The sequence below is a fragment of the Medicago sativa genome, chromosome 2 (genome assembly GCF_051527215.1).
Source record: "Medicago sativa cultivar Bolivia chromosome 2, Bolivia_mono, whole genome shotgun sequence".
Classification (NCBI taxonomy): domain Eukaryota; kingdom Viridiplantae; phylum Streptophyta; class Magnoliopsida; order Fabales; family Fabaceae; genus Medicago; species Medicago sativa.
Window position 1 is genome coordinate 77,863,696 of NC_140750.1, and position 27,506 is coordinate 77,891,201.

Sequence of the window (27,506 nt, forward strand, 5' to 3'; positions counted from 1 at the left end):
CCGTAACCACTGCCATAAAAATGCATGTTTATACTAACTGTCGCATAATGGATTTGTCATGTGTGAATATGAACCTTAAGCATTGCTTGATTAGATTACCATTATAAATTTTATATTTAAACTTAAGGCCTGCAGATATTATTTTATAGTCATGAAAGGAACCACTTGAATTGTTTGGATTAGATTAAATTTTTATGGGAAAAAATAATTCTATTAATTAAAAAAAGTCTTTCGAATGAGCAGAATAGACTTAACAACAGTTCCAATATGTAATATAATACGAAGAATGTTTAGAACAAAACAAACTTTTGAATTGAGAATGAAACAAAATGATACAATAGGGCTACATTCATAGCAATGCTCTTTGATGTAGACCCTGATATAAATGAAATAGTGATAATGTAATGCATAATATATATTGAAACAAATTAAGTTGGTTTAGCCGCATCAATAGACTCTTGGAGGAGGTGGTGGAGAGTTATAGAGGTAGGGAAGGTGATAAGCCGGATGCTTGCGAACATGACGAGAAGGGGAAGGTGATTTATGAATATATGGTGGAGAAGGTGAAGAAGGTGGAGGTGGAGACTTGTAAACGTATGGAGGAGGCGGTGAAGGTGATGGTGGGGGAGGAGACTTGTACGCATATGGAGGAGGTGGTGAGGGGGAAGGCGGTGGTGGGGACTTGTAAACATATGGAGGAGGTGGTGAGGGGGAAGGTGGTGGTGGGGACTTGTAGACATATGGTGGTGGAGGTGAAGGAGAGGGAGGAGGTGGAGACTTGTAGACATAAGAAAGAGATAGTGATGCAGATGGTGGCGGAGGAGATTTGTAGACATATGGAGGCGGTGGTGAAGGAGAGGGAGGTGGAGGAGATTTGTAGACATATGGTGGAGGAGGTGAAGGAGAAGGAGGTGGTGGTGACTTGTAAATATAAGGTGGAGGTGGTGATGGGGATGGTGGTGGTGGGGACTTGTAGATGTAAGAAAGGGGTAGTGATGCAGATGGTGGAGGAGGAGACTTGTAGACATACTTAGGTTGTGGTGAAGGAGAGGGAGGTGGAGGAGATTTGTAGACATATGGCGGAGGAGGTGAAGGAGAAGGAGGTGGTGGTGACTTATAAATATAAGGTGGAGGTGGTGAAGGAGATGGCGGTGGTGGAGATTTGTATGTATATAATGGAGCTAATTTGGGGTAGAGGTGTGAGTGTTTTGCATGATGTGGGGTGTATTGTGATTGTGGATATTTTGCATGCTTTGGAGGTGGTGGAGATTTGTATGTATATAATGGAGTTAATTTGGGGTAGAGGTGTGAGTGTTTTGCATGATGTGGGGTGTATTGTGACTGTGGATATTTTGCATACTTCGGAGGTGGTGGGGATTTGTATTTATATAATGGAGTTAATTTGGGGTAGAGGTGTGAGTGTTTTGCATGATGTGGAGTGTATTGTGATTGTGGATATTTTGCATACTTTGGAGGCGGTGGGGATTTGTATGTATATATTGGAGTTAATTTTGGATAGGGATGTGAATGTTTTGCATGTTTTGGGATGTACTTTGATTGTGGATATTCTACATGTTTTGTAGGTAGTGGAGATTTGTGTTTATATAATGGAGTTAATTTGGGGTAGAAGTGTGAGTGTTTTGCATGATATGGGGTGTATTGTGTTTGTGGATGTTTTGTATACTTTGGAGGTAGTGAGGTTTTGTAAGTATATAATGGAGTTAATTTAGGATAGAGATGTGAATGTTTTGAATGCTGTGGAGTGTATTTTGATTGTGGATATTCTGCATGCTTCGTAGGTGGTGGAGATTTGTGTTTATATAATGGAGTTAACTTGTGATTGGGGTGTGGGTGTTTCGCATAATAATATGGGGTTTTTTGTGACTCTGGATATTCTACATGTTTTAGAGGTGGTGGAGAGTAGTAGACTGGCTGGGATTCATATGGTTTATAAGCAGCAACATTGATACTAATACTAATTGCAATTAGGCAAAATGCCATTGCATAGATGAGTGGAGTTCCCATCTTTTATCAATGTGTGCAGCTACTCTTGTCTTTGGAATGTGCTTGCTTTGGAAATTAAAGTATGCATCATCCCTTTATATAGTGTTACCCTCTTTACAATTATGGCCTACAACATCTATTTGTGAAAGCATCAACAATCTTGTTTAACATTTTAAATTATATGTATGCTGCTCCATTACTCTTTTTCTTGAAAGCATTTTCAAGTTGAAGACTTGAAAGTACTGGTTCTCCACTAAGTGAGTTCATATTCTTTTAGTTTCACAATATAAAACAGAAATTAACAAAGTCAAGGAAGAGGGTTGGTAATAGCATGGCTGGATATAATATAACCATTTGTTAAATTCTATCGAATTTTGGAAAAACCACATAAAAGCCAACTATGGTTATTTTCATTTATTTTTAGAGAATCAGTGATTATGATGGAGAAAATCTAAATTATATAAAACATCACAAAGTCAAATGCCAAAGTTGTCTCTCTAATCTATCTATCTTTTTCTAGTTCTTAGCTAAATGATTTGGTTAATTCAAAAGAGAGTAAAAGTAAATGATCAAATTGTTGATTCAAATTATACTGCGAGGTCATTTTAGTCTAAATTTTACGAATAGGCAAATATTTGTAACACGTAAGTCATTTTAGTCATTCTATCAAGTTTTCTAGTTAGATGGTATGAGCTAAACGTTAAATTTATCTTTGACATCTTTGCATAGACGCCATCTCGGAGAGATTATTTTGTCTAAAAATGTACCATAACAATTTAATAATTTACTCATTCGAATGATCACATACACAAGAATATGGAAATTTGTGTTAGTTTTTTAGTTAAATTGTGAGGGTCGTTCAATTTTGCACTCAAATTTATAAAATAACAAATTAGTCCGATAAATTAAAGAATATTGATCAATTAGCCACTCCATTACAATATTTCTTGAGTAAACATCCATCAAAATCAATAAAAGACAGACATATATATCGCATCAAAACAAGCATGTAACATTTAAAATTTCCTTAAAAAAACATTTAAAATTGTGCAAGTTTTGGGAAAATGACTAAATTAATTGATTTTTAAGAGAAGAAATTGCTATTTCCCAAATTTGAAAGATTAAATTGATTGACCCTCACAGTTTCAAAGAAAAATGTGTAGAGAGCAAAACCAAAATTGTTATTTAATTGAAACAAAAACATATTTATTCATTAAAATATACCGATGGAGCATTTGATAGGGTTTTGATATTGAGGATTGCTGTATGGTGCGAGAAATCAAAGCACCACTGGCACACGAACCATGTAACATATTGATATTATACCTTCAAAATAAATTACAATCTATTACACATCATACGGTTCCTATTTGTTCGTCATTTCTTTGTTTTTCGTAGTTAGCATTGTCATACTATTAAGCTTTTCCCTGTGATATTTGAAATGACGTGCCAAGCACACTTAAAGATAGTACATAGACAAGTAGGTATTGTCATTGGAATGTATGATAACTCCTTGTGGGAATCACATCTCTTATGTGAACAATGTTATGCAAATTTGTAACAATTGATAGAAAAATAATGCTAGCATATCATATAAGGTGCCATTTAGCTTGAACCCATTGAGGTATTGGTCCATGATGGACCAATTTTTTCTACCATTAGATTAGACTATCCACAAAATCTTATCATGGTCCATCAACATCAAATCCAACTCATTTACTCTCTCTCATTGCATTCTCTTCTTCTTCCTTGGACTATGTCGAAAATCCATTCAGGTGAAGCCTAAAGTTGAATTTGTTTCTTTCATTGATGATTGTCCATTAATTCCTAAAGTCTTAGTGAAGCTTACTAGCTTTCTTCTATACTTTGAACAATTTTCTACTTCCCACCAATTTTAATCTCTCTCAAGAAAACTTAACCCACAAAGCAAAATGGAAAAGTCAGCTTCACCCAAAAAAAATAAATTGTTTTTTTTTTAGGAAACCCAAAAAAAATATATTGGAAACGGGTTATGTACATAAATGAAGAGTCTTGCTTCATTTGCATGTACAGTAATGCATTAGTTTTCCATCTTCCCCCATTGATTTTTAGTTTTTTTTCTACATCTGATTTTTTATAAAACAAAACATTTGACTCTTTTCCTTTAAAAAAAAAAAATTTGACTCTTTGATTATTTCATTTGTTGAACTTGCTGTTTTGCTATCTAGCGTTTAAGTTTTTTACAAGTTTACATTTTTTTAACGAGTAATTATAAGTTTACGTAAAGAAATCAATGTTAATTTAAATTGACAAAATTCCAGCAAAAGTGAGATTCATAAGATGGATGATCAAGATACCAAAATTATTCATGACCAGAAATTGTAACATTTTTCTCCCAAATTTTTTATTTTTGGATTGAGCTTTCGTTAAAAATGAACAAGAAAAAAGATTATTGTTGTATTCCATAGTTGGAAGAGAGAGAGAAGAGAGAAGGTACAATGAAAGGGATAGCGTTGGGTTAGATTTGATATGAGCAGAAGATAATAAGATCTAGTAGAAAATTTAATCAAATGGTGCAAAAAATTGGTCCATGATGAACCAATATTTGTAAGGGTCCATTTTATACGGAACCATCATAATCTAACACACCTTTTTAAACAAGCTCTCTATTATTGATCAAAATTTATGTATTCCGTTCAATCATGCGAGTTTCATTCTTTATTTTTTTATTTGGTAGTACACACTCTCAAACTGAAAAAATCCAAAAAATATTCAGCAAACTATAGAGTACATTGAAAAAATAGTATTTATCTCCAAAGAAAAAAATAATCAATTTAACAGTCTAAACTGATTTGTTGTTTTTTTCACCATCATCTTATGCTGTATAAGGTTTCTTGTTGATTGATAATTAAGCTCCACCAGAACCATATTTCTTTCCCAACATAAGCACCTGAAGTTTATCATAGCTTGCAAGCACACCAGCACCAGCAACTGCTCGAAGAATGTTTGCACCAGCACCTTTGAAGAGAGATTTTGGACCTTCAGTTTTCACAATTTGTGAGAAAGCATCCAAAGAACTCTTGTACTTTACAGCTTCACCTGATGTCATCATCATTCTTCTACGAACAGTGTCTAAAGGATAAGATGCTACACTAGCACCAACTGTAACAGCCCATCCTAGGGCAAAGCTAGCTAGGAAACTATCCTGAAATTTTGTAAAATAATATTTTAGAGCAGCAAATTTTGGTTATAAATAACATATAAGTAAATGCACACAAAAATGATTGATAACAAAGTTCGTCCAATACTCCAATTGTGTCAACATTTTCGACGGTAGAGTGGCTTGAGGAGTTTTTCCGCTATGCAATTCATAAGGTTACATAGTACAGTACAAAGTTAAAATACCATGATTTAATCTGCCCCTACCAATATTTTAAAAATTTGACGAAACAAAAATTTGGACAGATCGCTGTTTGGTTTGATCCTAATTGTAACACATTCTGATTGAACCGGATTGAACTGGTTGAAGTCTTGTTTGTTCAACCGGTTTTCTACTTTTTAATATATATTTTTTCTTGTCTATCGATTTATATGTTATCTGATTCAAGTGTTTAACTGTAGTTGAACTATGATTAGGAGGTTTCACTAGTTCAATTTCCGATTTGGATTTTAAAACATCGTCCCCTACTCACTTATGAGTGAATATGAGTCATACTTAACAGAATATGAAATTTTCATGTGTTTTTCTCTTTCATGTTCCGTCATGTTCAAAATCTTCATCCTTAACTAACTTTTTTCTCTTTCTTTTCAAAATCCTCTTCTATTTATCCTTTAAGGTAAAAACCTCCCACATTTTTTCTGCGTATTGGTTTTGACATGAGAGGATCCAAATCCATAGTAAGACAATCTTTAAGGAACATGTTATGTAATAATAATGAACATAAAATGAAGTGTAATGAAATGCCTCACTCTTACCTGAAACGTTCCTACCAAGAGCACTGGCTTAAGAGAATCATACAGTCCAAAATACAAACCACGGTACACAATGATTCCAACAACTGAAACATTGAAGCCGCGATAAAGACCAGCAATACCATCTGATTGCAATGTCTTCTTGTAGACATCAATCAAGCCATTGAATTGCCTCTCTCCACCTTTCTTCGTGGACTTGGCGTCGCTTGCAAGGCGAGTTCGAGCATAATCCAACGAGTAAACAAAGACGGAAGATGAAGCTCCTGCTGCAGCACCAGATGCAATATTTCCTGCAAAGACTTTCCAATATCCATCTCTCTCTTGCTTGAAGTTAAATAGCTTCTTAAAGTAGTCTTTGAATGCAAAGTTGAATGCCTGTAATAGATTAATCATGTTAGACATTGGCCTAATTAACACACAACAAAGCGAAAATGTAATTTAGACATTGGCCTAAAGAAATAATTAATGCAGTTGAAAATTTGAAAGGAAACCTGTGTTGGAAAGTAACGGATAACATTGACGGTGTTTCCTCTCCAAAGCGAAGTAAATCCTTCATCTTTAACTGTTCTTCCAAAACAATCTCCAATACCCTTGTAAGGCTCAGAGAGCCTACCAGCCTTAATCATCTCATCTTGATTTTGAATCAGAAGCTTCACGCGCTCAATAGGAGCTGCTGCTGATTTTGACACTGCTGCAGAAACTCCACCCATGAGAAAATCAGTCGCAAAGCTTGCAAAGTTTTTCTCTGATGGAGATGGAACAAACACTGCATTTGAGGATGAAAACTGTTTCTGAAACAGAACAGGTTTTTCTGAACCTCCATAGGAATTTGCAATATGTGGAGAAAGATTTGATCTTAGACCAAACTTTTGTGCTACTGTTGGGTATTGGTGCCTCTTATCAGCCATCATCAATGCTTTGAGTGCTTAATTTTGTTGTTACTATTGTTAACTTACTGCAAATTGCACCAAAACAAATTATGTTAGGCTAATTATGTTATGTACTTTAAGGAAATAATGAAAACTTAGGTTGTTTGAGAAATCAAGAGTAAACATTGAATTACAAAATAACATTTATGCAGCCAATTGACAGCTTGTGTTAATTTCTAGGTGGATTATAAGGTGAAGAAGTGTCACATATGGTATACCGTGGACGATGTTTGAAAAACATTTGAAAATAAAACAACGATTAGTGTTGCTCTCTGTAAGTAGTAGCTCATGGTCTTACGTGTTGTCATGACTGAGACGGTGACATAATTGGTGTTGATCGACAACAACAAAAAAACTAAATTTTAAGGATCTAAACGGTAAAGATGCGGAAGACCCTACATTTCTACTTATAGGTGGCAACATTGCTCATCGTCGAAATTTGAAATGATTTTTAAATATCCGTTCACCATAGACCATATAGGAATAGGACATACACAAAGTTCTCAAATAGCAGCACATTCATCAGGTCCTTAAAATTCAACGATATGACTGAATATTCTATATGATGTTATTTTGATACCAATCATATTGCATTGAGTTCAACTTCTATACTTTGTATCAACCATATATTAAAATAAATCAGCCACCTAACCTACAAAAGTTAAGAGAAATGATATTTGAACATCTATTTAGTGACAACTTTTGCAACAACTTTCTCTCTCATACTCACATTATTTTTTACTTTATCTCTCTGTTACTATGATTTATGTGTCAATACCACTTTTTCCTTTGTAAAGTATGGTTGTCAAATAAGTTGTCACCAAATTGGTTGTTCAAATAACACTCTTCAAAAGTTAAATAGACTTTCTGTTTCCTTAGAAACATATATGTCACTATGTATGACCATATGAGATATGACCCACCTTCCTATGCACATAAATATGCTTGGTTATTATTATAGTGAAAAGGTTGGTTTTATCATTTATGCAAGTAGTAATATTCCAATTTGATCATCATGCCCATACAAAAACCAGAACGGACATCATCATGTGTAACTTTTCAGATTTCAAGTTCGGTCCTTGTTAAACCTACTAAAACACTGTTCAAAATCAAGTTGTCTACTAAACCATTAAATTTGTCCTTAACTTTGTAGGACACTCTCAAATAAAAAAGGTATCTGGCTCTATCAAATTTTACACATATTAGCCCTTATGAGAGTATGCTAGGGACTAAATTCACACTAAATTATTATGTATAATAACCAACTTGACTGTTTAACCTTTTTGAAATATTCATAATTTTCGGGACCTATTTGAAAGCATTTCACAAAATCAGAGACTAGTTTGATGGTTTACTTGCCTTTAATTCCAATACATAATGGCTTGAGAGTTGAAAGTAAGGGCACGTTTGATTTGACTTATTTGAACTTATTTATTTGCTTAAACACTTATGTGACTGTTTGAGAGAGCTTATGAAAACAACTTATTGCATGTTCATAAACTATTTTCAGCTTATTTCCATAAGTTCTCCGTGATAGCTTGTAAAAATTGTTTATAGCTTATATGAAAACAATTTGACTGTATTTTATTTTTAGTTATAATAATACCATATAGATAAACACTTTGAGCTATAATTAAGTTGTTTATTCAAACTGGACCTAAGTCTAGACATGAGTAACACGGTGTGCTACTTTTTCATATTAAATCATACTCAAGGGTTTAAAAGGAGAAAACAAGGCACAGAAAGTAACATGTAACTTAACACAAACATGGTTAGTGAAAAAAGACATAAAAAATAGAAGCCAAACCTGACTGAAAGATAGGTTGTATCCTTTATGTGGCTGATGGAATATGAACAAAAGATCTGATCTTGTGGTAAGTGTATGAATGAAAATATTTCAGATTTATAAGCTCCTGGAGACGTGAAAATCGTTATTATATTGCAAGCTTATATGTGATGGTGCAAAAGGTTGAATTTACTTCTTATAATAGAATAGTAAATGCTGCAAAATTAGTTATCAGTAGTACTCCTGAGAAAATGGAAAGAAAGTTCCATGAAAATTTGTTCTTATTTTGACTTGAGAAAAGTTTGGCTGCGCTTAATTTTCAACTGTTGAATTCATTATACTAATCTTTTCAATGAAACTGATAGTTCAATGTATATTAGTATATTAATTATACTAATCTTTTCAAGTACATCATGCTATGGTTGCTTTTGAGTTTTGACACGACTCTCTAACTGTCTTCTAAGGTGAACAATCAAGTGTGAAAATGGATTCTCAATAAGGATATTCATACATTCACAAAGTCAATGCATTATTGTTCCTTGGATTCAGCTCATACAGTTTACAAAAACATGTAGTTTTGACATTCATAAAAAATCTAAAATAGCAAGTTTAAAAATATATTGCAAAAATTCAGATTATCTAAAGAAAAAATATATTATTTGTAGTCAAGGTATGAACGGCACTTAATATTGCTCAAATGATAAGCTACCATAAGTAAAAATATATCAATTTAATATTTTCATGAATATAAATCATGACATATTTTATTCGACTAAAGAAAACTATATTCTTCCTCTTTCCTCATTTTAAAAATGCCACTTATTAAGCTTAATGTATATTTTGATGAATTTAAATAATTTCATTCACCAAAAGAAAAAATATATTCTTATTTTGAAAATTAAACCGAGCGTTCACGATGGGAATGAAACTATATATCAACGAATATATTTTGAAAATATATTCTTTTTTCTTTTAAAGAAGAAACTCAAATCATTTCACTAATGATCAAAGGAGCAATACAAAGTAGGGAACATAATAAATTTGGGGGGATTAGCTGTGAATACAACTGCTCTCACTAAGTGATGAGCAACATGATTTGCTTGTCTTCGGACAAATCTCACCTCTAGGTTTGGCTTACTAGAAATAATGTCTACAGTCACCAACTATAGTACCTAACTTTGTAACATCAATAGTAGAACGATATGCCTGAAGCTTCCCCTGTTGAAGCAGGAAAGCAAGGAGAGATGGTGGAAGTGCAAGATGCACGGAAACATCCACCAGAATCTCTAATGCAGCTTCCCAAAGAAGTGCAGCCATTATCTGGGAAAAAAAACCACATCTATACTACATTTTAGCCAACCCCTCTGGCGGAGGCTCCCATATGTGTACCACCGCACTGATATTATTCTGCTGTGACCTGTTCTTTTCTCCCTGAGCATTACTTCAATTTCGGTAGAAAGCCTCTGTTGCAGTTGTAATTTGTTGCAGGCGTTTGTATTACGACCTTTCACAGTAAACAAACTGCATTGTGTTTCATCCATGCAGTTTAAGCAATTAAAGGCAATTTACGGATACAAATCTGAGGTCTGTGAGGTTGAAGAGATCCGGACATATGGACATATCTGAGTTAGCCTCCAAACTTCCACACTCACAATGCAAAGAAATAACAGGTTGGTTGCGTTGTCCTCACCAATATTGCAAAGAGCATAGTTGGGTGAGCATTGAACATCATGATGAAGAAGGTTAGTAGTCATTGGAATACATTCCCGACAAATATTTTTTTAGTTTTTGGGAAGATAAACAACATAACATGATATTAAGTGAAGTCCAGATATACACAGACAAACACACACACCAAACCTTTCGGGTGTGTTTGGATAGAGGGTTTAGGAAGGGAAGAGGAGAGGACTTACTTTTCTTTTTTAAATTATGGACATTATAAAATGATTTTTAAAAAATTGAATTAACAACATGATAAATGATCATATAATACTTCAAAAACACTTAATTTATTTTCAAAAAACATTTTACATTGTTCGTAGTTAAAAAATAAAAATGAGTCCTCCTCGTAAGGGAATAGAGAAAATCTATTTCAATGTGGGGTCTGTTTACATAATAATCTAACATAATTGCTGTTAAACAATTTGAAGTGCACAAAAATATATAATTTGAATTGCTGTTACACTTCTGTGCTCAGTTTTTAATGTTTCGGCACTGCAAAACAGCATAAGGTTAAAAATAGAGATAAAAGATGGCAACAAAGGACAAATGTCTAGTAAAATAACTTCTCAACCATATATAGTTCAACCCAAGAACAAATAAATATAGCATTCATATTCAAGGCCAATAGTTTCTACACATATAAGACATATATAACCTGCTAAGTTAGTATAACTGTTTTAACAAAATTTGAAACATCATAATCAAAAGGGTTTCATTTCATACATAATTTAAAGCAATGATGATCTATCCTCTCTGGAAGCTAGTGCTGTCTAGCCAAGTTGATATGTTCCCTCCCTTGTGGCCTCTTGATACCAATGGAGGTAGGGTCTAAGGACATCTCAGACCTACTGAACTCTGCCTCCTGCTCTCTCTGCTTCAGCTTTAAGATCCTGTGCTCATTTTCAAATTGCATTCTCTTGTTCTCCATCGCCAGCTTCTCCAGCTCCCTATCCTTCTTGCTGCGGTATCTTAACCACTTAAACCGCTGTTTCTGAAGTTCAAAAGCCCTGGCTTGGAAGTCAACATTTTGCTCTTGGAGCTGCAACAACTGTTCCTTAATCCACTCTCTTTTCTCCCACGGAGACTTTGCAGGGTCTTGAAAAACCCTTGCCATTTCACTCTCAAGTTTCTTCATCCCACTAGACTGCGGCCAAAAGTGGCCATCCTCCTCACTTAATTTATTTCTATCACAAAACCCTTCCATTCTCCCTCCATCACCACGTGCATTAATATTAATTCCATTATCCAACTCATCATCCTCACTTTCATTGTTATCTTCATCTTCATCATCAGAGCCATTGTGATCTCTCGAGCCCTTCCCGTGTTCCAACGAATAACTATGCAAGTCAAGATCATGACTATTTGGTATCCTTTGACCATTGTGGTATGCACACATTTCCTTATAAAACAAATGTTTTGAGCTCAATATCTTTCTAACGTCATCCTTAGCCTTAGCAGACAAGTTAACCATTGAATCCATCAATGCAGGATTCTCAACCACTTGACAACAAGTTCCCCTACCAAGTATCTCATTCAACCTCTTATACCTCTTATTCAAGTCATTGAACTTATCCTCACACTGTTGCGGCGACACATGACAACCTTTACTTATCATTATCTTAGAGACAGTTTTCCACTTACCCTTCTTCTGTGACACCCCGGATTTCCTCTTAACACCATCCACACCACTAATTGTTCCATCATCACCAACACAACTCACCACTGCTATAAGAAGCCCAACCACATTATCCGCCCACTTCATTCTCTGCCAAGGAGACCCTTTTTTCCCTTTCCCACCATCGAAAAAATTCTCGCAATTCCCATCTTCTCCGTAACCATGCTCATCGTCTTCGCTCATATCATTACTATTATCATGATTAGAACTAGCAACTCCCTTTCCTTTACCAAAATTCAAATTTTTCACTTCAATTAAACCAATTTGATTATTATTATTATCATTTTCCAAACCAGTTATCATATTCATATGTTGTTGACCATGAGCTAACTGAGTCTGTTGTTGATGCCTATGAAATGGAGATTCAAGGTCCAAAATACCCCCAGCGGGACCACTCAAAAACCCACCACCCAAACCAGAAGAACCATTCATAATTGAAACACAATTCTCAAACCCTAATTTCTAAATTCTCGGTGCTGATTATCAAAACTGAAATTCCGTACTACTGGGAAAACTGAAAGAAGAAGGAAAAAAACATTTTCTTAATATGTCATAATAAAACAAAAAAAACAAAACAGCGCAAAATTGGGAAAAAGGTAAAAACCGAAGACATAATAATAAATGAAGAATAATGAAACACATGACTGTAGAAACAATACCTGTTGATGAGTACCAAGGAGAGATCAATGGAAGAGTTGGAGTTTCTTCGTACTTGTCAGTTTCTTTGTCTTGATCTTTGGCTTCGGAATATGGCATGAGTTTGAGGTGTAAAGAAAAAAGGTCATGCTATGGTCATACAACTTTTCTCTTTTTAAGACAAGGTCAAGAAACTTGAATACATTACCTTTTTGCAAAATTATACACTTCATCCTTACTATTAAATTACATTTAATATGGTTTTTGACTTGATTTTTTTTATGTTATAAAATGTCAAGACGATTATCATTTTTTATGGATTTTTTTTATATGAAACATGAGTTCTTAGGTTGGAATTATGAAGATTGAGATTTGTTTATTAGTTTGATGAGTTTTTGCTAAAAAAAAATAACAATATTAACATTTTATAATATAAAAGATTAAATTGGGACAAAAAAAGTGCAAAAGTGTTAACTGAAATTATGTTAATGGATAAATTGTGTGGTTTTGACTGACTTTTCATTGCTTTTTAATTCGTAAGTTTTTTTTATATTTTATTAACAAGTGTTCTAAGGATTCCCAATAATATATTGGGAAATGTTAACTTGTGCCCTTAAGACACAAGTTTAGAAGGCAAATGTAGAAACTTATTTTTGAAAATTGTGCATTCAATGTCTTGGAAAGTTAAAAACTTATTTTTTCAATACAACACACATGTTTTAATTCTTTTTTTAGAGGGCACAAGTTAACATGACTCATAAATTTTTTAGGGAAATGCTAACTAGTGTCCTAAGGGTACTGGTTAGCAAAACCCATATTTTTAAGGGTTAAATGTGTTTTTTTATCCTTATAAATATTTTAACTTTTCGTTTTAGTCTCTGAAAAAATTTCTTCAACTTTTGGTCTCCTAAATATTTAAGATCGCCACTTTTATTCCTTACTTTTTAAATCAAATCATGTGTATCATTGAAAATTTTGAATTAATTTTTGCATGAATGTTTAAAATATTATAAGAATCTTGTTGAATATTCATACTATTCTCACCCGCCCATGAATCAGTGACCCAACATCACACCCAAGGTATGATCGCTTTTTACCACTTTTAAGCACAAATCCTCCACATTCATATACTGATTTGAACGTTGTAAAAGGTTGCTTTCCTCCACACCGGAGCATCGTAAACCATTGTGTCATAAGCCTCTTAACCGGAGCTTCTTCATCAAGTTTCTGATCTTCACTGAACAGATCAATTACTTGTTCCAAAGTTATAATTCTTTTTCAAACCCCTATTAATGGATATACACCATTTATTGCAGAAGTATATTTGGAAGGGTTAATTAAGTAAATGGTCCCTATAAATATTTAGAATTTTGCTTTTAGTCACTACAAAATAAAATCACACTTTTTAGTCCCTATAAAATTTTACATCAGCATTTTTAGTCCCTATAAAATTTTTCCATCAACATTTTTAGTCCCTGTAAAAAATTTCCATCAACATTTTTGGTCCCTAAAATGCTTAAGGAAAATGTCACAGGGACTAAAAAGTGTGATTTTATTTTGTAGGGACTAAAAGCAAAACTGAATATTTATAGGGACTAAAAACTTAATTAACGAATAATAATTTACTTTTGTAACATTTAATGAGCTCCTTGGTCGTTGTGTTTTTTTTAAAAAAATTATTAGACTTTCCTAAACAATACTCCCTCCGTTTCAAAATACATAAGTCAACCACTTCACATATGGCAATGCACAGTTTTGATCGTTAATATCTTTAATTATCTAAAGGCAAAAATTATAAAAATTTATCATTTAGAAAATATTTGTCGAGACAAATCAAACAACATCTTACATGCTAATATTTGTATTTATACATTAGTAAAAAAATAAGGTCAAAGTAAGTCAAATGAATAGTGCACATTGCAAAAATTGGACATGTATTTTGAAACGGAGGGAGTATAAATTTTTCTTATATTAAAGAATGTGGGAAGTAATGTTATAAACTTGTCTTGAAATATGAAAAATTAACATTAAAAACATTTATACATAAAATGTGGCTGTGTAAAAGTCGTACACAAATAAATTTACCATTACAACAAATTTTCTTAACATCGTTAGAAGTTAATTCAATGTTTCGATGCCCTCATGAGAAGGTAATTATGTATCCTTTAGTGAATAATCTTCGATGACCTCCTCCTAATTTTCCCTATTTTTCTCCATCTGTGCGTGACCTTTTAGCTGATCTTTTCGAGAACGATATTTTTGATTTGTTTTGAATTCTTCACTTCCATTTTTTTTATAAGTGATGGGGATTCTTTTTTATTTAAACTTGCATGATTTACTATCATGTTTTTAGGTCTCTCTCGAGAACTAATCCTGGCCACATTATCAATCTTGGGAATTCCGCTACCCCTTCTTCGTCAATTTGATTTGAATTTTGTTAAAACATTTTATAAAAATCAAACCAAACCAAACCAAATTAATTAGTTTTTGGCCTTTACTTTTTCTATTTTATGTGTTACTTGCGCGTCCTATTCTATTTACCCAAATACAATTTGTTCTGATTATATAATATGAACTCCTTTATAGGGATTCTAAAATCCAAAAATCCTTATAAAAATGTTTAGATTATATAATTTGAGCAGATTGTATTTATTATATTTAAGAAAAGGTAACTCATATCCTTGAGACATAAGTTAAGAAACTAAATGTAAAAAATTTTATTTTAATAATTGTATATTCAATACTTTTTTTAAAAGAAAAATAATTGTATACTCAATATCTTAAAAGTTATATTTTTAATATAAAACTTATATTTTAATTCCATTTTAAAAACGATGAAAAATAATAACCAATTTATAAAAAGATGGCACAAACCCATGCAAAAAAAAAAAAAAAAAAACACAAACAAACACTACTTGTCACGGTTCCCAACAAAGGGGTGAAAAGAAAGAAACAAGGTGAAGTTAGAACTTAAAACAAATCCCTATCCCCCAGACCCGCCGTGCTCTGAGTCATTTCCGGCCACCACAGCACAAGCTTACTCCGCCGTGGTGAGAGTTTCTCCTTTCATTCTGACTTCTGATATGGGCTATAGTAAAAGCCCAGCCCATATTAAACCCGGTTTTGTCTGACACTGCCAAACGCACGAGCGGTTAACGAAACACATTCAATTCAACCGTGCAACACAACACAATCACTTCACTTCACTTCACTTAACTCACTTCCACATTCAAATTCCACAGCATCACCAAAACGACACACAATTCCCCTTCACAATGCCTCAAAACGACGACATCCGTTTCATTTCTTCATCAATCAAAATCCCTCTCCCTTCTAAACCCAAACCCAGCACTTCACCATTCAAAACCTTACATTCTCACTTCACTAACGCAACTAACTCATTCTCTCATCTAATTCACTCCTTCACAACTCACTCCACTCAGTTAACTCGTTCCGTTCTCCAAAAATCTCATTCTCTATGCTCCGCATCGTTATCCCTCACCGCCCCAAACCGATCGCCGTCACTTTCGTCGGCGGAGGAGACGCAGTTGAAAACGCGACAGAATGAGGAGAGAGTTTTAATCAGTGAAGTATTGGTGAGAAATAAAGACGGTGAGGAACTTGAACGGAAGGATCTAGAAGCCGAAGCCGCTCAGGCGCTTAAAGCTTGTAGACCTAATTCGGCGTTAACTGTTCGTGAGGTGCAAGATGATGTTCATCGGATTATTAATAGTGGATATTTTTGTTCGTGTGTTCCGGTTGCGGTTGATACGCGTGATGGTATTCGATTGGTGTTTCAGGTATAATGTTATTTGAATTGAATTGAAATTTATGGTTATAATGTTGCATTTTTTGAATATGTTGAATTAGAATTGTTAGTGATGATAATTAGATATGTTATGTGAATGCTGGTTTCTTGTTGTATAAGGTGGAATTAATTGAAATTGTGTCAGAGTGTTGTATTTTTAAATGTGTGTTGAATTAGACTTGCTAGTGATGATATTTGAATTGAATTTCAGTAGAATTGAATTAAAATTTAGTGTTATAGTGTTGCATTTTTTTAAGGTGAATTGAATTAGAATTGTTAGTGATGATAATTGGATGTTATATGAGTACTGTTTCCTTGTGGTATAAGGTAGAACCAAATCAAGAGTTCCAAGGATTGGTATGTGAAGGAGCTAATGTTATTCCGGCTAAGTTTTTAGAGAACTCTTTTCGGAATGGATATGGTAACTTATTCCTCTCTCTCTCTCTCCCCCCCCTTATGTGTGCAATTGTTGCCAGTGCACATGTTGCTAGTGTATTACATTCGCTGTTCTCAAATTTACGTGGTAAGTTGCGCAGGGAAAGTTATCAACTTGAGGCGATTGGACGAAGCGATTTCTTCCATTAATGATTGGTATATGGAGCGTGGTCTTTTTGCCATGGTAAATTTCCCTTAACTTGTGTTCAAACTTCAAAATATAGTCATGCTTTGTGATTGGTGGAAATTCAGGTCAATTTTTCATGTTTTCAGTTGTCTTGGCAGCAGAAAGTAGCATCATATTACATCCTTAAATTATACATATGCTTTAACTGGCTTTCATTGGCAATTGACCTTTTATTCTTTTTCAGTTGTCTTGGCAGCAGAAAGTAGAATCATATTACATCCTTAAGTTATACGTATGCTCTAACTGGTTTTCATTGGCAATTGACCTTTTTTATTCTTTTTCCCGGCCTTGATTTCCATATTAGGTATCAGCCGTAGAGATTCTCTCTGGGGGTATTCTGAGATTACAAGTTTCAGAGGCCGAGGTCAATAATATTTCCATACGATTTCTTGATAGGAAGACGTAAGGACTTTCTTTCAATTTTGATTTACTCACACAAATATTTCCTTGCACACACAATACCCAAAATATTATGTTACATATTTTTGTGGAGATATTTTCTTTACCAATTTGATTTTATATGTAGGGGTGAGACCACTGTTGGGAAGACAAAACCTGAAACAATACTTCGGCAAATTACAACCAAGAAGGGGCAGGTAGTTTTTTGACCCAGCACTGGATATTCAATTAAATGATTGTTAATATTTTATTATTTAGCTTTTGGAAATTTTATGAAGAATTGACGTGCTTTTAATTTTTCTGCAAAACCGCGAATCAAGCTAAGACACGTAGTTTCATATTTGTCTAATTTATGTTTTAAAGCTTATCGTGGCATTATTTTTAAATTTGGTAGTTGACAACATTCTACGGTCAGTTGATTGATATAATTCACTAAAGGGAAAGTATAAGATATTTCTTTATTTTCTCTTTTATGAAATCCACCTTCTTGATTTTTCTCAGTAACTGATAAGGATTTTTGGCATCATCTGTAATTGCATTTTCAGGTCTACAGCATGCATCAAGGAAAAAGAGATGTAGAAACTGTATTAACGATGGGGATCATGGAAGATGTTAGCATTATTCCCCAACCAGCAGGTAATTTATACATGCAGAAAATGGGCTTTAATTTAAGGTGAATAATTGTAACAAAGAAACACCGTCAGTTGTAAGTGCTAACTACACTTGCCAAGTTGTAATGTAATTTCATATTGAGGCAGGGCCTTTATAAGTTTACCTTCTTTGTTCAGCATTTTATAATCCTAACTCTTGCCAAAGGGTATCTTTTAATTTATTATTAGGATTTGTTTTGTTTATATCTTAGTTTATTTGTTTTGTTTAAAACAAATCCTAATAATAAATTAAAAGATACCCTAATGGCACAATGGGAGAGCTTATGAAAAATTAAAATGTTGAAGCTTTTTCAACTTCTACAAAAAGCTACTGTTTCAAAATTCAGTGTTATAACAAAATTCTTTTAATATACTTTTTCATAAATGTTTGTGGAGAAGAATCATTAAGAAAAAAAGGAGAATTATTCATGCTAATTTTGTTAGAAATCAGGAAACTGAAGTTAAAGAAAATACAAGACCAAAGTGAAAGAAAGGAAAAAACAAACATCGGCATTATTCACTATTTGAAAGTATAAGTAGCTTGCTTTTGTAGAGGTTACTAGTGCTAACCAGGACTTAAATGAGTTGTAATGTTCTTCAAGTGGCCCGAATCTTTTCTTATTAGTCATCCAGTAAGGTGTTATATATGATGATACCTCGCTATTCACTTCACTTCAACCCATGTTTTCAAAAGGGAAATACATATTCTAAAACAATGGACACATCATTTTCTACTTTTTTTTTTTTTTTTGGTTTTCCCCTATTAGTTCAATGGCACTCTCTAAAGTATAGTTTTGTTGTGTTATAGATACAGGGAAGGTTGATTTAGTGATGAATGTGGTGGAACGTCCTAGTGGAGGATTTTCTGCTGGTGGTGGGATATCAAGTGGGTAAGTGATGCGAGTCTAAAGCACCCTTAAATAATACTTGTTTACTAAATATGCAAATTACATCGACCTCCTTGACGTTTTTTACAGATTCTAGCTTCCCCAATAATTTAGGAAATTATTTTATGCTTCCTTACTTTAAATTTCCACAAGACAACTGCCCCTTCATATTTTAGGTTTAGACAGATGCCCCCTCTGTATGCTACGTGTTGATGGCAAATATAAGTAGAAGGAGATTATTGATACATATCATTAAAATAGAGGGGAGATAAAAAAAAAATCTCTTGGTTACTATATAATCTGACTAGCCATTTATATCTGCAGGATTACAAGTGGTCCACTCAGAGGTCTCATTGGAAGGTAAGCTTCTTTTCTAGTCACGTGATGGGTGAAGTTAATGAGTTAATGCTTTGTCTTTTAGGCATCCTATGCTTTCTTTGGTTTAATAACCAAGGTTGCTTTCATTCAAATAAAACCGTTTTACAGGTTATTTACCTCTGTTACTGGCTCCATATACTGCTAGTTCCATAGTGTTTATTTTTGACATCGTTGAATACTGTAAATATGCCCCTTGTAGCTGTAAGCACACTGCGTCCTGTACACAGTTTTGCATTAGATAAAGCTGAGTCATATGAAGATTTTATTTTACATTAACTTATCATAATAGTTTACCAGTTATTCTTTAACTATTGGTTTGTTTAATTCGCTAAAAAATAGAAGACTAGACAGCACAAAACAATTTTTATTGTGTTTGATTGGACAAAACAAACTAAGAGATGAGACATAGGGTAAATGATAAACGCACTCGCTAGAGTAAGGGACAACTTTTCAAGTATAAGATAACTCAAAAGTTAAAGTTATCCCTTCTTTTCTCTCCATTCTCACTTTCCACCCCCTCCCAATGAATCCCTTCTCTCTCACCAAATCTCTTGGCTGCACTTAGGTTTCACAGGCAAGTACCACCGCTGTCCAATTAGAAATCTGGTGACCGACAGCGGTGTCCACAACTCCTCTTTCTGTTAAACATTTTCTCCTATTCTTGTTTGGGTTTCTGGCGGCTATATCCATGCAGCTGCTCGGAATCGCAGATGCTGCATGACCATCACTACAAATACCACAATAGCCCTTCCGGCTCCGCACTGGCGTTTGATGAAAGAAGAACATTCCAGAACAAAATAGGAAGAAAGAAGGAAGCATCGGTGTTTTGCATTATCTAGAATAAAGAAATAAGCAACCCAACAAAGGAATAGATCATAATATATTAATATAGTGGGAACCATCGTTTTTTTTCAGGCTTTCTAAGGACTTGGATCTTGAAGCAAATGGCTCCATGATAATTCATGAAAGACACATGACTTTAATTTAACTAATACAATATAAAAATTAATATGATAAATATAAATTGCAACTAAAAACAATCAATTACATAAAAAAAATATATAAACATGAGTAGTGTGAAAAAATTTAATTTATTTAATTATAAACATTTGGAGAATAACAAATGTTAAAACACTTGTTTTTGTTTTTTATAGTGAAAAACAATTGTTACTTAATATTTTGGGGATTTTAGTGAACTCCAATTTTTTTTTCAAGCATGTATGCTTCACAAAAAATATGCACACATTTCCTGTGATGTGTGTCGATATCCAAACAACATATAAAATAAAAAATTGTGTTGGGACTTGACTACTTATCCTGCACAGGGCTGCATGTGTTTTGCTGAAATGTGTATCAAAACGCGCCCTACATATGCTTTCCCCAGTATGTTTTCAATGAAACAGAATAAAGCTGTTTTTGCCTTAATAAATGTTCATATTACATGTTGCGAATGGTCGAACTGCCACTAGTTTACACATCACTGATCCACTCAACTGTATTTTGTTCCCATTGCAGCTTTGCCTACTCTCATAGAAATGTTTTTGGGAGAAACCAGAAGCTCAATGTTTCCTTAGAGAGGGGCCAGGTTGACTTAATCGTTCGTGCAAACTACACAGACCCTTGGATTCAGGGAGATGATAAGCGAACATCTGGAACAATAATGATTCAGGTAATCTCTAAAGGTTTATTTGTTAAGCCTCCTTTGGTGATAGAAAGTTAAGTATTGTGTTTGCTTATATTTAATTAACTTCAATTTTAGAATTCAAGAACGCCCGGAACAATTGTTCATGGTAACCTGGATGGTAACAGTAGCCTGACCATTGGCCGCATCACAGGTGGTGTAGAATTGAGTCGACCGATCAGGCCAAAGTGGAGTGGAACAGCAGGACTGATTTTCCAGGTGCTTCATTAACTTTTTTGGTGAATGTTTGATAAGCTGTACAATAGTTTGATTTCTAATTTAAGTCTTTCCACTCTAACTCTTTCAATACTTCTTGCGAGTTGTTGATTTTCCCAGTGTAGTTAAACCAAGGTAATTAAAACTGGACCGGACTGGCCGGTTCAACCAGTTGGGCCGCGAACCAAACCTATATCTGGTCCAAAAGGTCATGAAAACCGCCCTATATAAGAACAGGGAGAAAACCGGTAAACCGGGCAAGAACCGGGAAAACCGGCGGTTGAGCCGGTTGGTTGAGCCAGTTTGAGAGTTTGGACCGTGATTTCCATTTTTTCTGTAAAAAAAACATCAAACTAACCACCACCAGCAACCACACACACTTCCCCTTTGTTGTGGATCGAAAATCTCTGTTTTTCTCTCTTAAGAAATCACAGAAGTATTACTTTGAGAGAAGAGAAGAGAAGCAGAAAGATACAGACGAAAATTGAGAAAGGAAGAGACGGTGAAATAATAACTTGCTAATGAAGGCTGAAAGATACACGAGAAAGAAAGAAAGAGCAGCGGCACATATTAGACGAAGTTATGCTGTCAACACATGCACTAGATTCGGGTTATTATTACTTTGCAATGAAAAGTTTGGGCCTACACCACTACAAAATTTTCTTAAATTTTTTTTTTTCAATTATTGTTTACGCTTGCTTCATATATAAAGTTTTAAAGGGATAGTAAGAAACTAAATAAACCCCTTTCAAAAAAAAAAAAAAACAAATAACACTTATTAATTCATATATAATTTAATTTTTAATTAGTTATATATATATATATATCCCACATAAAAACTAGTGGGTGTGTTCTAGCAAACCCCATATATATATATTTGTCATTATCATTTTTAATTTTATATCATTTCTTAAAATTTTTAGTGAAGTTTAATTTTTAATAGTGTGACATAAATTTTTTTTGGTATATTTTTTCTTATTATAAAAATAAAAAAATGTATTTAGCTATTACCGGTCCAACCTTTGAACCTTGAACCTGTAACTACACCGGTTCAATGTCCGGTCCGATTTTGATTACCTTGAGTTACACCATGTAATCACTAGCGAGATTATTCTTGCCATAAATTAAATGTAATAGGGACCTTGCTTCTATGTTTATTAATACTATTGATTCTTTTTTAACTTTTATGAATTATCTCTATCTATCACTTCAGCGTGCCGGAGTCTGTGACAACAATGGTGTTCCTATCATTAGGGATCGTTACAACAGCCCTCTTACTGCAAGGTTGTAATCTAAGTAAATGCTATATGTTACTTGTTTTGGACAGTATGCTTATGATGACTTTATGTTGTTCCTAACTTCAATCAAAAAATTTCCTTGTAGTGGCAATGCCCATGATGATACGTTGCTTGGTAAAATTGAGACTGTTTACACTGGTTCCGGTGAACATGGGTCTTCTATGGTTAGTTATCAACTGAATTCGGTCCTTCAGTTTAAATGTAAATGTTTCTTATCATTACTTGCCTGGTTTTGCAGTTTGTCCTTAACATGGAACAAGGACTTCCTCTTTTGCCTGATTGGTTATCCTTCACTAGGGTGAATGCAAGGGCTAGGAAGGGTGTTGAGATAGGTCCTACTCGTCTTAATTTAAGGTATGATTTACATATATTCAACACCCTTCTCTTGGAAAGAGTAACTAGTACCATTGGTGGAACTGGTGCTTTATTGCTTACAGTTTATATTAATACAAAAAACAATCTTATGTTTTTCTGACTTTAATTGGTAAACTGCCAGTCTCTCTGGTGGTCATGTGGTAGGAAATTTCTCTCCCTATGAAGCTTTTGCCATTGGTGGAACAAATAGTGTGAGAGGCTATGAAGAAGGCGGTGTGGGCTCTGGTCGATCATATGTTGTTGGTTCTGGAGAAATCTCTTTCCCTATGGTACTTTAATTTTATTAAGCTTTTTCCTGCTCAATTAGTTTAGCTTCTTATGTGTGTTTATGCTAATCCTAATTTTCAAGACAAGCACTTGCTTCAACCTGGCTGAATATGAAATTTGTTGCCGAATTGTGTGATTTCTTAGTGGAGAGGCATGCTTTTGAAATATAGAGAATAGAGTAGAAGACTTCCTGATTCTTCACTGTTTCTATTTGCAGATGAAGCCAGTAGAATGTGTCATATTTTCTGACTATGGAACTGATCTTGGATCAGGCTCGACTGTCCCTGGTAGGTATTTTTGGACTGAAGTTCATTTAATTTAATTGATCCTTACCCACTTGGGTTGGCCTGGTGGTATTGGCTTGGGTCTTGGGAGTGTGCTCCTCCGCAAGGTCTCAGGTTCGATTCTCTCCGGCGCCAATTTAGGTGGGCAATTTAGCTTCTTCAAAAAAATTTAATGCATCCTTTCTTTTGAGGATTAATATTCTGGACATCACCCAGATGCACGAGTGCCATTCAATAAAGAAAAAGAAAAAAGATGCACATGAGTACTATCATCGACATGAAAAGAGTTAATTTGTCCTATTTTATGATGTTTACAGTCAAGGAGGACAACTCCAAACACACACTTCAAATCTACAATTATAGGCTAGAATCATTTACTAACCAGATCCAACTTTATTGGCTTATCTTTGTACTTTGGATCCTTTAAATGACTATATCCACAATGTTCTTATATATATTTTTTAAATTGACTTCTCTACTGGTATTGCTTCTCTTGATGTTTGCCAATATAGTTTATCTAGGTCCTTTATGAGGCGTATATTATTATATATTATGTGGGTTTTTGTTTTTATTAGGTGACCCTGCTGGAGCAAGAAATAAGCCTGGAAGTGGATATGGGTATGGTTTGGGCATCCGTGTGGATTCGCCTTTGGGTCCTTTGCGTCTTGAATATGCTTTTAATGACAAGAAAGAGAAGAGGTTTCACTTTGGAGTTGGATACAGAAACTAAAGGTTTCACTTTTCGTTGTTGTAATGATTCTTTTTTTTTCGCGTGGCCTTATTTCAGAAAAGTCGTAATTATTTTCTGTCAAATGTGTTCAGTTTCAGCTAATGCTTCTTTGAATGTTTCCCATAGATGAATTGAAATGGCTCATTCTGGTTTTCATCTTTTGTGATTTGAGATAATTTACAGGATATGCAAGGTTAGTGGAGAATGGATCTATCATGTAGATTTTGTACTATAGGATCATTTGAAGAGGAAGATGGGGCATCAAAATAGGGTTCTGACTTCTAAGTAGGGCTTCTCAAATAATGAGATCATTTGTAGATTTTTTCTACTTTGATTTTTAATTTTAATACACATCATTTATTTGATATTTTTTTCACTTAAGTCAATCATAATATTTTAGCTATTAATATATCAATTATATTATTAATATAAATTTTGAAATTTAATTTATGTCTGCCTCTTTTTATTACCATTTAAATATTTTAAAAAACTTCATTTTAAATTATTAAAATGTTGCAAGTAGTTATAGCATTTTAAAAGGCACGCAGGTGAAAATGTTTAAATAAAAATAAAAACGACATTCTATGTGACGAATTTTAGAACAACGATATATTTACTTCCGGTGAAGTTGGTGCAAATGTTCAGGAGAAAAGCAGTACACAAAAGAGATTGAAGAAAAATAAGTGAAAAATAAACAGTAAGTTGTACATGCCACCTAAGGTGGTCTATGTATCACTTCCCATAAAAATATAAAGATTTGATACGAATGTCTCAGCTGACAATCATATCATCACACAAAATCATCACACAAATACCGCACAATTTTGATATGAATGGTCAACACTTGTCCATGATATCATAATTCACCCTAGAAGATAAGCAAGAAAGAAAAAATAACAATGAATGAAGAGAGGATTTGCAATGAAAATAAAGAATGTCAATACTATTTATAGTCACATTCCTAGACTATAACTACAGTCAAAGGAAACTTTTTTTTTTTTTTAAAGAATCTAAATTAGTCAACCTAAATTGATACTGGAGATAATCGAACTTGAGATTTTGAGGAGGAAGACACTAAAGGAAACATTTAAAATGATTAAACTGATAAAAAAATGAATTAAACACACATAAATTGTCCAAACTTGCTTGTAATACCGACATCTACATTCTGAAATATTTTGGATTTTATAATCCAGAATCATGTAAGATTGTGTTTTTGATACATTTATGATTATGTAATCTGAATCGTGTCAAAAACACATAAAATTAAAAAATTATTATTTAATCAAAATCTACCAGATTCAGCAAGATCATGCATATCCTTTGTCCATAAGTCAAACTACCAAATTCAAAAACGTACATTAAACAACACAATTTTAACAACATAGTTCAACAACGTAAAACAACATAATTAAACATAAATAAGAACAAGGATCAGTCAAACTAAATCATTCATTGGGTCTATCAATGCAAGCCCTGATTCTTCGTAGGTCCTCATCTGAATCAAATTTTTCATAATATCATGAAAAGATTTGATCAGGGAAGTGTTTAACTCGATCGTGCCCTTTGAACTATACTAACCAAATATATAAACATGGTTCTCACTTTGTCGTTGTTCTCAAGCTTCATCTGGGTGAATCAGACGCTTCTATTTGATTCGATAAACAGACGACGATACTTAACACTGTCCACTCTTATTGTGTAGTTGAGACAACCATTAATGTAATCTAGCAGATCCTTCAGACCAGTCAGTGTGACATCAATGTGGACTCTAAACAACTTAGGTTTTCCTCTCGTTGATGTAAATTGCAGCTAGCTTAATGTTTATATCAACTGAATAAGTGCTCATGGTTTTGTTGTGTGGTTTGCAAATGAACCAAGCATACAATTTATTGAAGTTCTTGTGCATTGTGGAGCAGAAAAGTTGTTGGTGCAATGTGGGCCACAATAAAATCTTGTATTTAATCGGTTCAAATTATATAATATGAAATGTGCCAAACCCTTAAAACCACAAGTTTGTACATAGTCTGAGCACATTCAGATAACATAATCCAAAATGTGACAGACTGGGAAAGGTTGCTTGGTCAGTAAGGTTGGTTGGTTTTTCATGCATTTTTTTAAATGTTTGAGCACATTTTTTGACTGTTTGACAAAGGTTGAAGGATCATTCCTATAGATACAAGAGAGTGGGGTTAGGATTGCAGCAGAGACCTTCGCATTAGTAGTTCTTGGGTTAGTATGAATGGTCAAATTGACCACATGAACTTGTGTTCCCGCCTTCGTATATGTAATGTAGATATCTTTGGATATGTGATAATTTAATTCATTTCCCACCTTTTTCAGCCACATCATTATGTGCTCCCAAATTCTTCTGAGGGTACATGAGAAGGATGACAAATCTTCTCCCTCCTTCCACCTCCATCTTCTTGTGCTACATATATAATTTTACTTGCCAACATTTTGTACAATATAATGTTATGTTAACGTAATTGTATTATGAAATCTTATTCAATTAATAAAATGTGATGAGTTATTAATTTTTGTTGTCGGTTTTAAATTATGTCCTTATAAATTTTGCTAAACTAATAGATTAAACGGGATAAAATGATCCATTTAAAGAACGCGTGAGAATCGTGAAAGCGTGAGAACTGTGAACATAGAAAAAGAAATTTTAAATATTATTTCCAAGAGATAAATAGGTAACAGACTGGTCCATCACCAAACTATACATACTATTATTACTGGAGGGCCCTAAATTGAAAGTAGAAAAACAAAAATTCTATGAAGGGTACAAGAGATGACAATCCTCCAAATCACACCACCGAGTATTATGTTAATTTGCCGCAATATTCAGCATTTTAATAATTTTATAACTACTTTTTTATGACAAAAATTATAGCTTTGTTTTCGGGGTGGCACTTTGGTAACATAATGTCACCATGACATTAAATCTGGGCCACACAACACGCATCTTTGTGTGACCCAGATTTAATGTTATCCATACAACACATCTAGGCCACACAACACAACCTTTGTGTGGCCCAGATTTAATGTCACGGTGACATTATGTCACCAAAGTATTATCCTTGTTTTCGTCATAATTTCCCCTTTCTTTTGGTTAACTTTTTGCTGGTAAAGTTGCATACTTATAAAAGATTAGATCCACTGTGACAGTCCTGTATAATTCAGAGAGTAACAATTTTAGTCG

General features: G+C 33.9%; 4 protein-coding genes across 4 annotated transcripts; 1 reads left to right on the plus strand and 3 right to left on the minus strand.

Moving 5' to 3' along the window:
- Nucleotides 1–250: 250 nt before the first annotated feature.
- On the minus strand, nucleotides 251–2,025 carry LOC146951018 (uncharacterized). The gene has a single exon (XM_085748700.1). The coding sequence runs from the start codon at nucleotides 2,023–2,025 to the stop codon at nucleotides 448–450; it is 1,578 nt and encodes a 525-aa protein (XP_085604826.1). The 3' UTR covers nucleotides 251–447.
- Nucleotides 2,026–4,633: 2,608 nt separating this feature from the next.
- On the minus strand, nucleotides 4,634–8,839 carry LOC146951019 (ADP/ATP translocase, mitochondrial-like). Its single transcript, XM_085746986.1, has 4 exons — nucleotides 8,692–8,839; nucleotides 6,447–6,910; nucleotides 5,959–6,330; nucleotides 4,634–5,188 (listed from the first exon to the last, which is right to left on the minus strand). Exons 2-4 carry the CDS (start codon nucleotides 6,864–6,866, stop codon nucleotides 4,892–4,894), a joined length of 1,089 nt encoding a protein of 362 aa, XP_085603112.1. The 5' UTR covers nucleotides 6,867–6,910; nucleotides 8,692–8,839; the 3' UTR covers nucleotides 4,634–4,891.
- Nucleotides 8,840–10,941: 2,102 nt separating this feature from the next.
- LOC146951020 (uncharacterized) lies at nucleotides 10,942–12,852 on the minus strand. The gene is made up of 2 exons (XM_085746984.1): nucleotides 12,727–12,852; nucleotides 10,942–12,581 (listed from the first exon to the last, which is right to left on the minus strand). Exon 2 carries the CDS (start codon nucleotides 12,497–12,499, stop codon nucleotides 11,153–11,155), a length of 1,347 nt encoding a protein of 448 aa, XP_085603110.1. The 5' UTR covers nucleotides 12,500–12,581; nucleotides 12,727–12,852; the 3' UTR covers nucleotides 10,942–11,152.
- A 2,797-nt stretch (nucleotides 12,853–15,649) lies between these two features.
- Nucleotides 15,650–24,731, plus strand: OEP80 (outer envelope protein of 80 kDa). Its single transcript, XM_085746988.1, has 17 exons — nucleotides 15,650–16,503; nucleotides 16,839–16,932; nucleotides 17,048–17,130; nucleotides 17,438–17,535; nucleotides 17,660–17,729; nucleotides 18,078–18,168; nucleotides 18,991–19,072; nucleotides 19,394–19,429; nucleotides 20,963–21,116; nucleotides 21,207–21,347; nucleotides 22,558–22,628; nucleotides 22,728–22,806; nucleotides 22,881–22,996; nucleotides 23,139–23,286; nucleotides 23,502–23,571; nucleotides 24,144–24,300; nucleotides 24,482–24,731. The coding sequence occupies exons 1-16, from the start codon at nucleotides 15,979–15,981 to the stop codon at nucleotides 24,296–24,298; spliced, it is 2,013 nt and encodes a 670-aa protein (XP_085603114.1). The 5' UTR covers nucleotides 15,650–15,978; the 3' UTR covers nucleotides 24,299–24,300; nucleotides 24,482–24,731.
- Nucleotides 24,732–27,506: the final 2,775 nt, after the last annotated feature.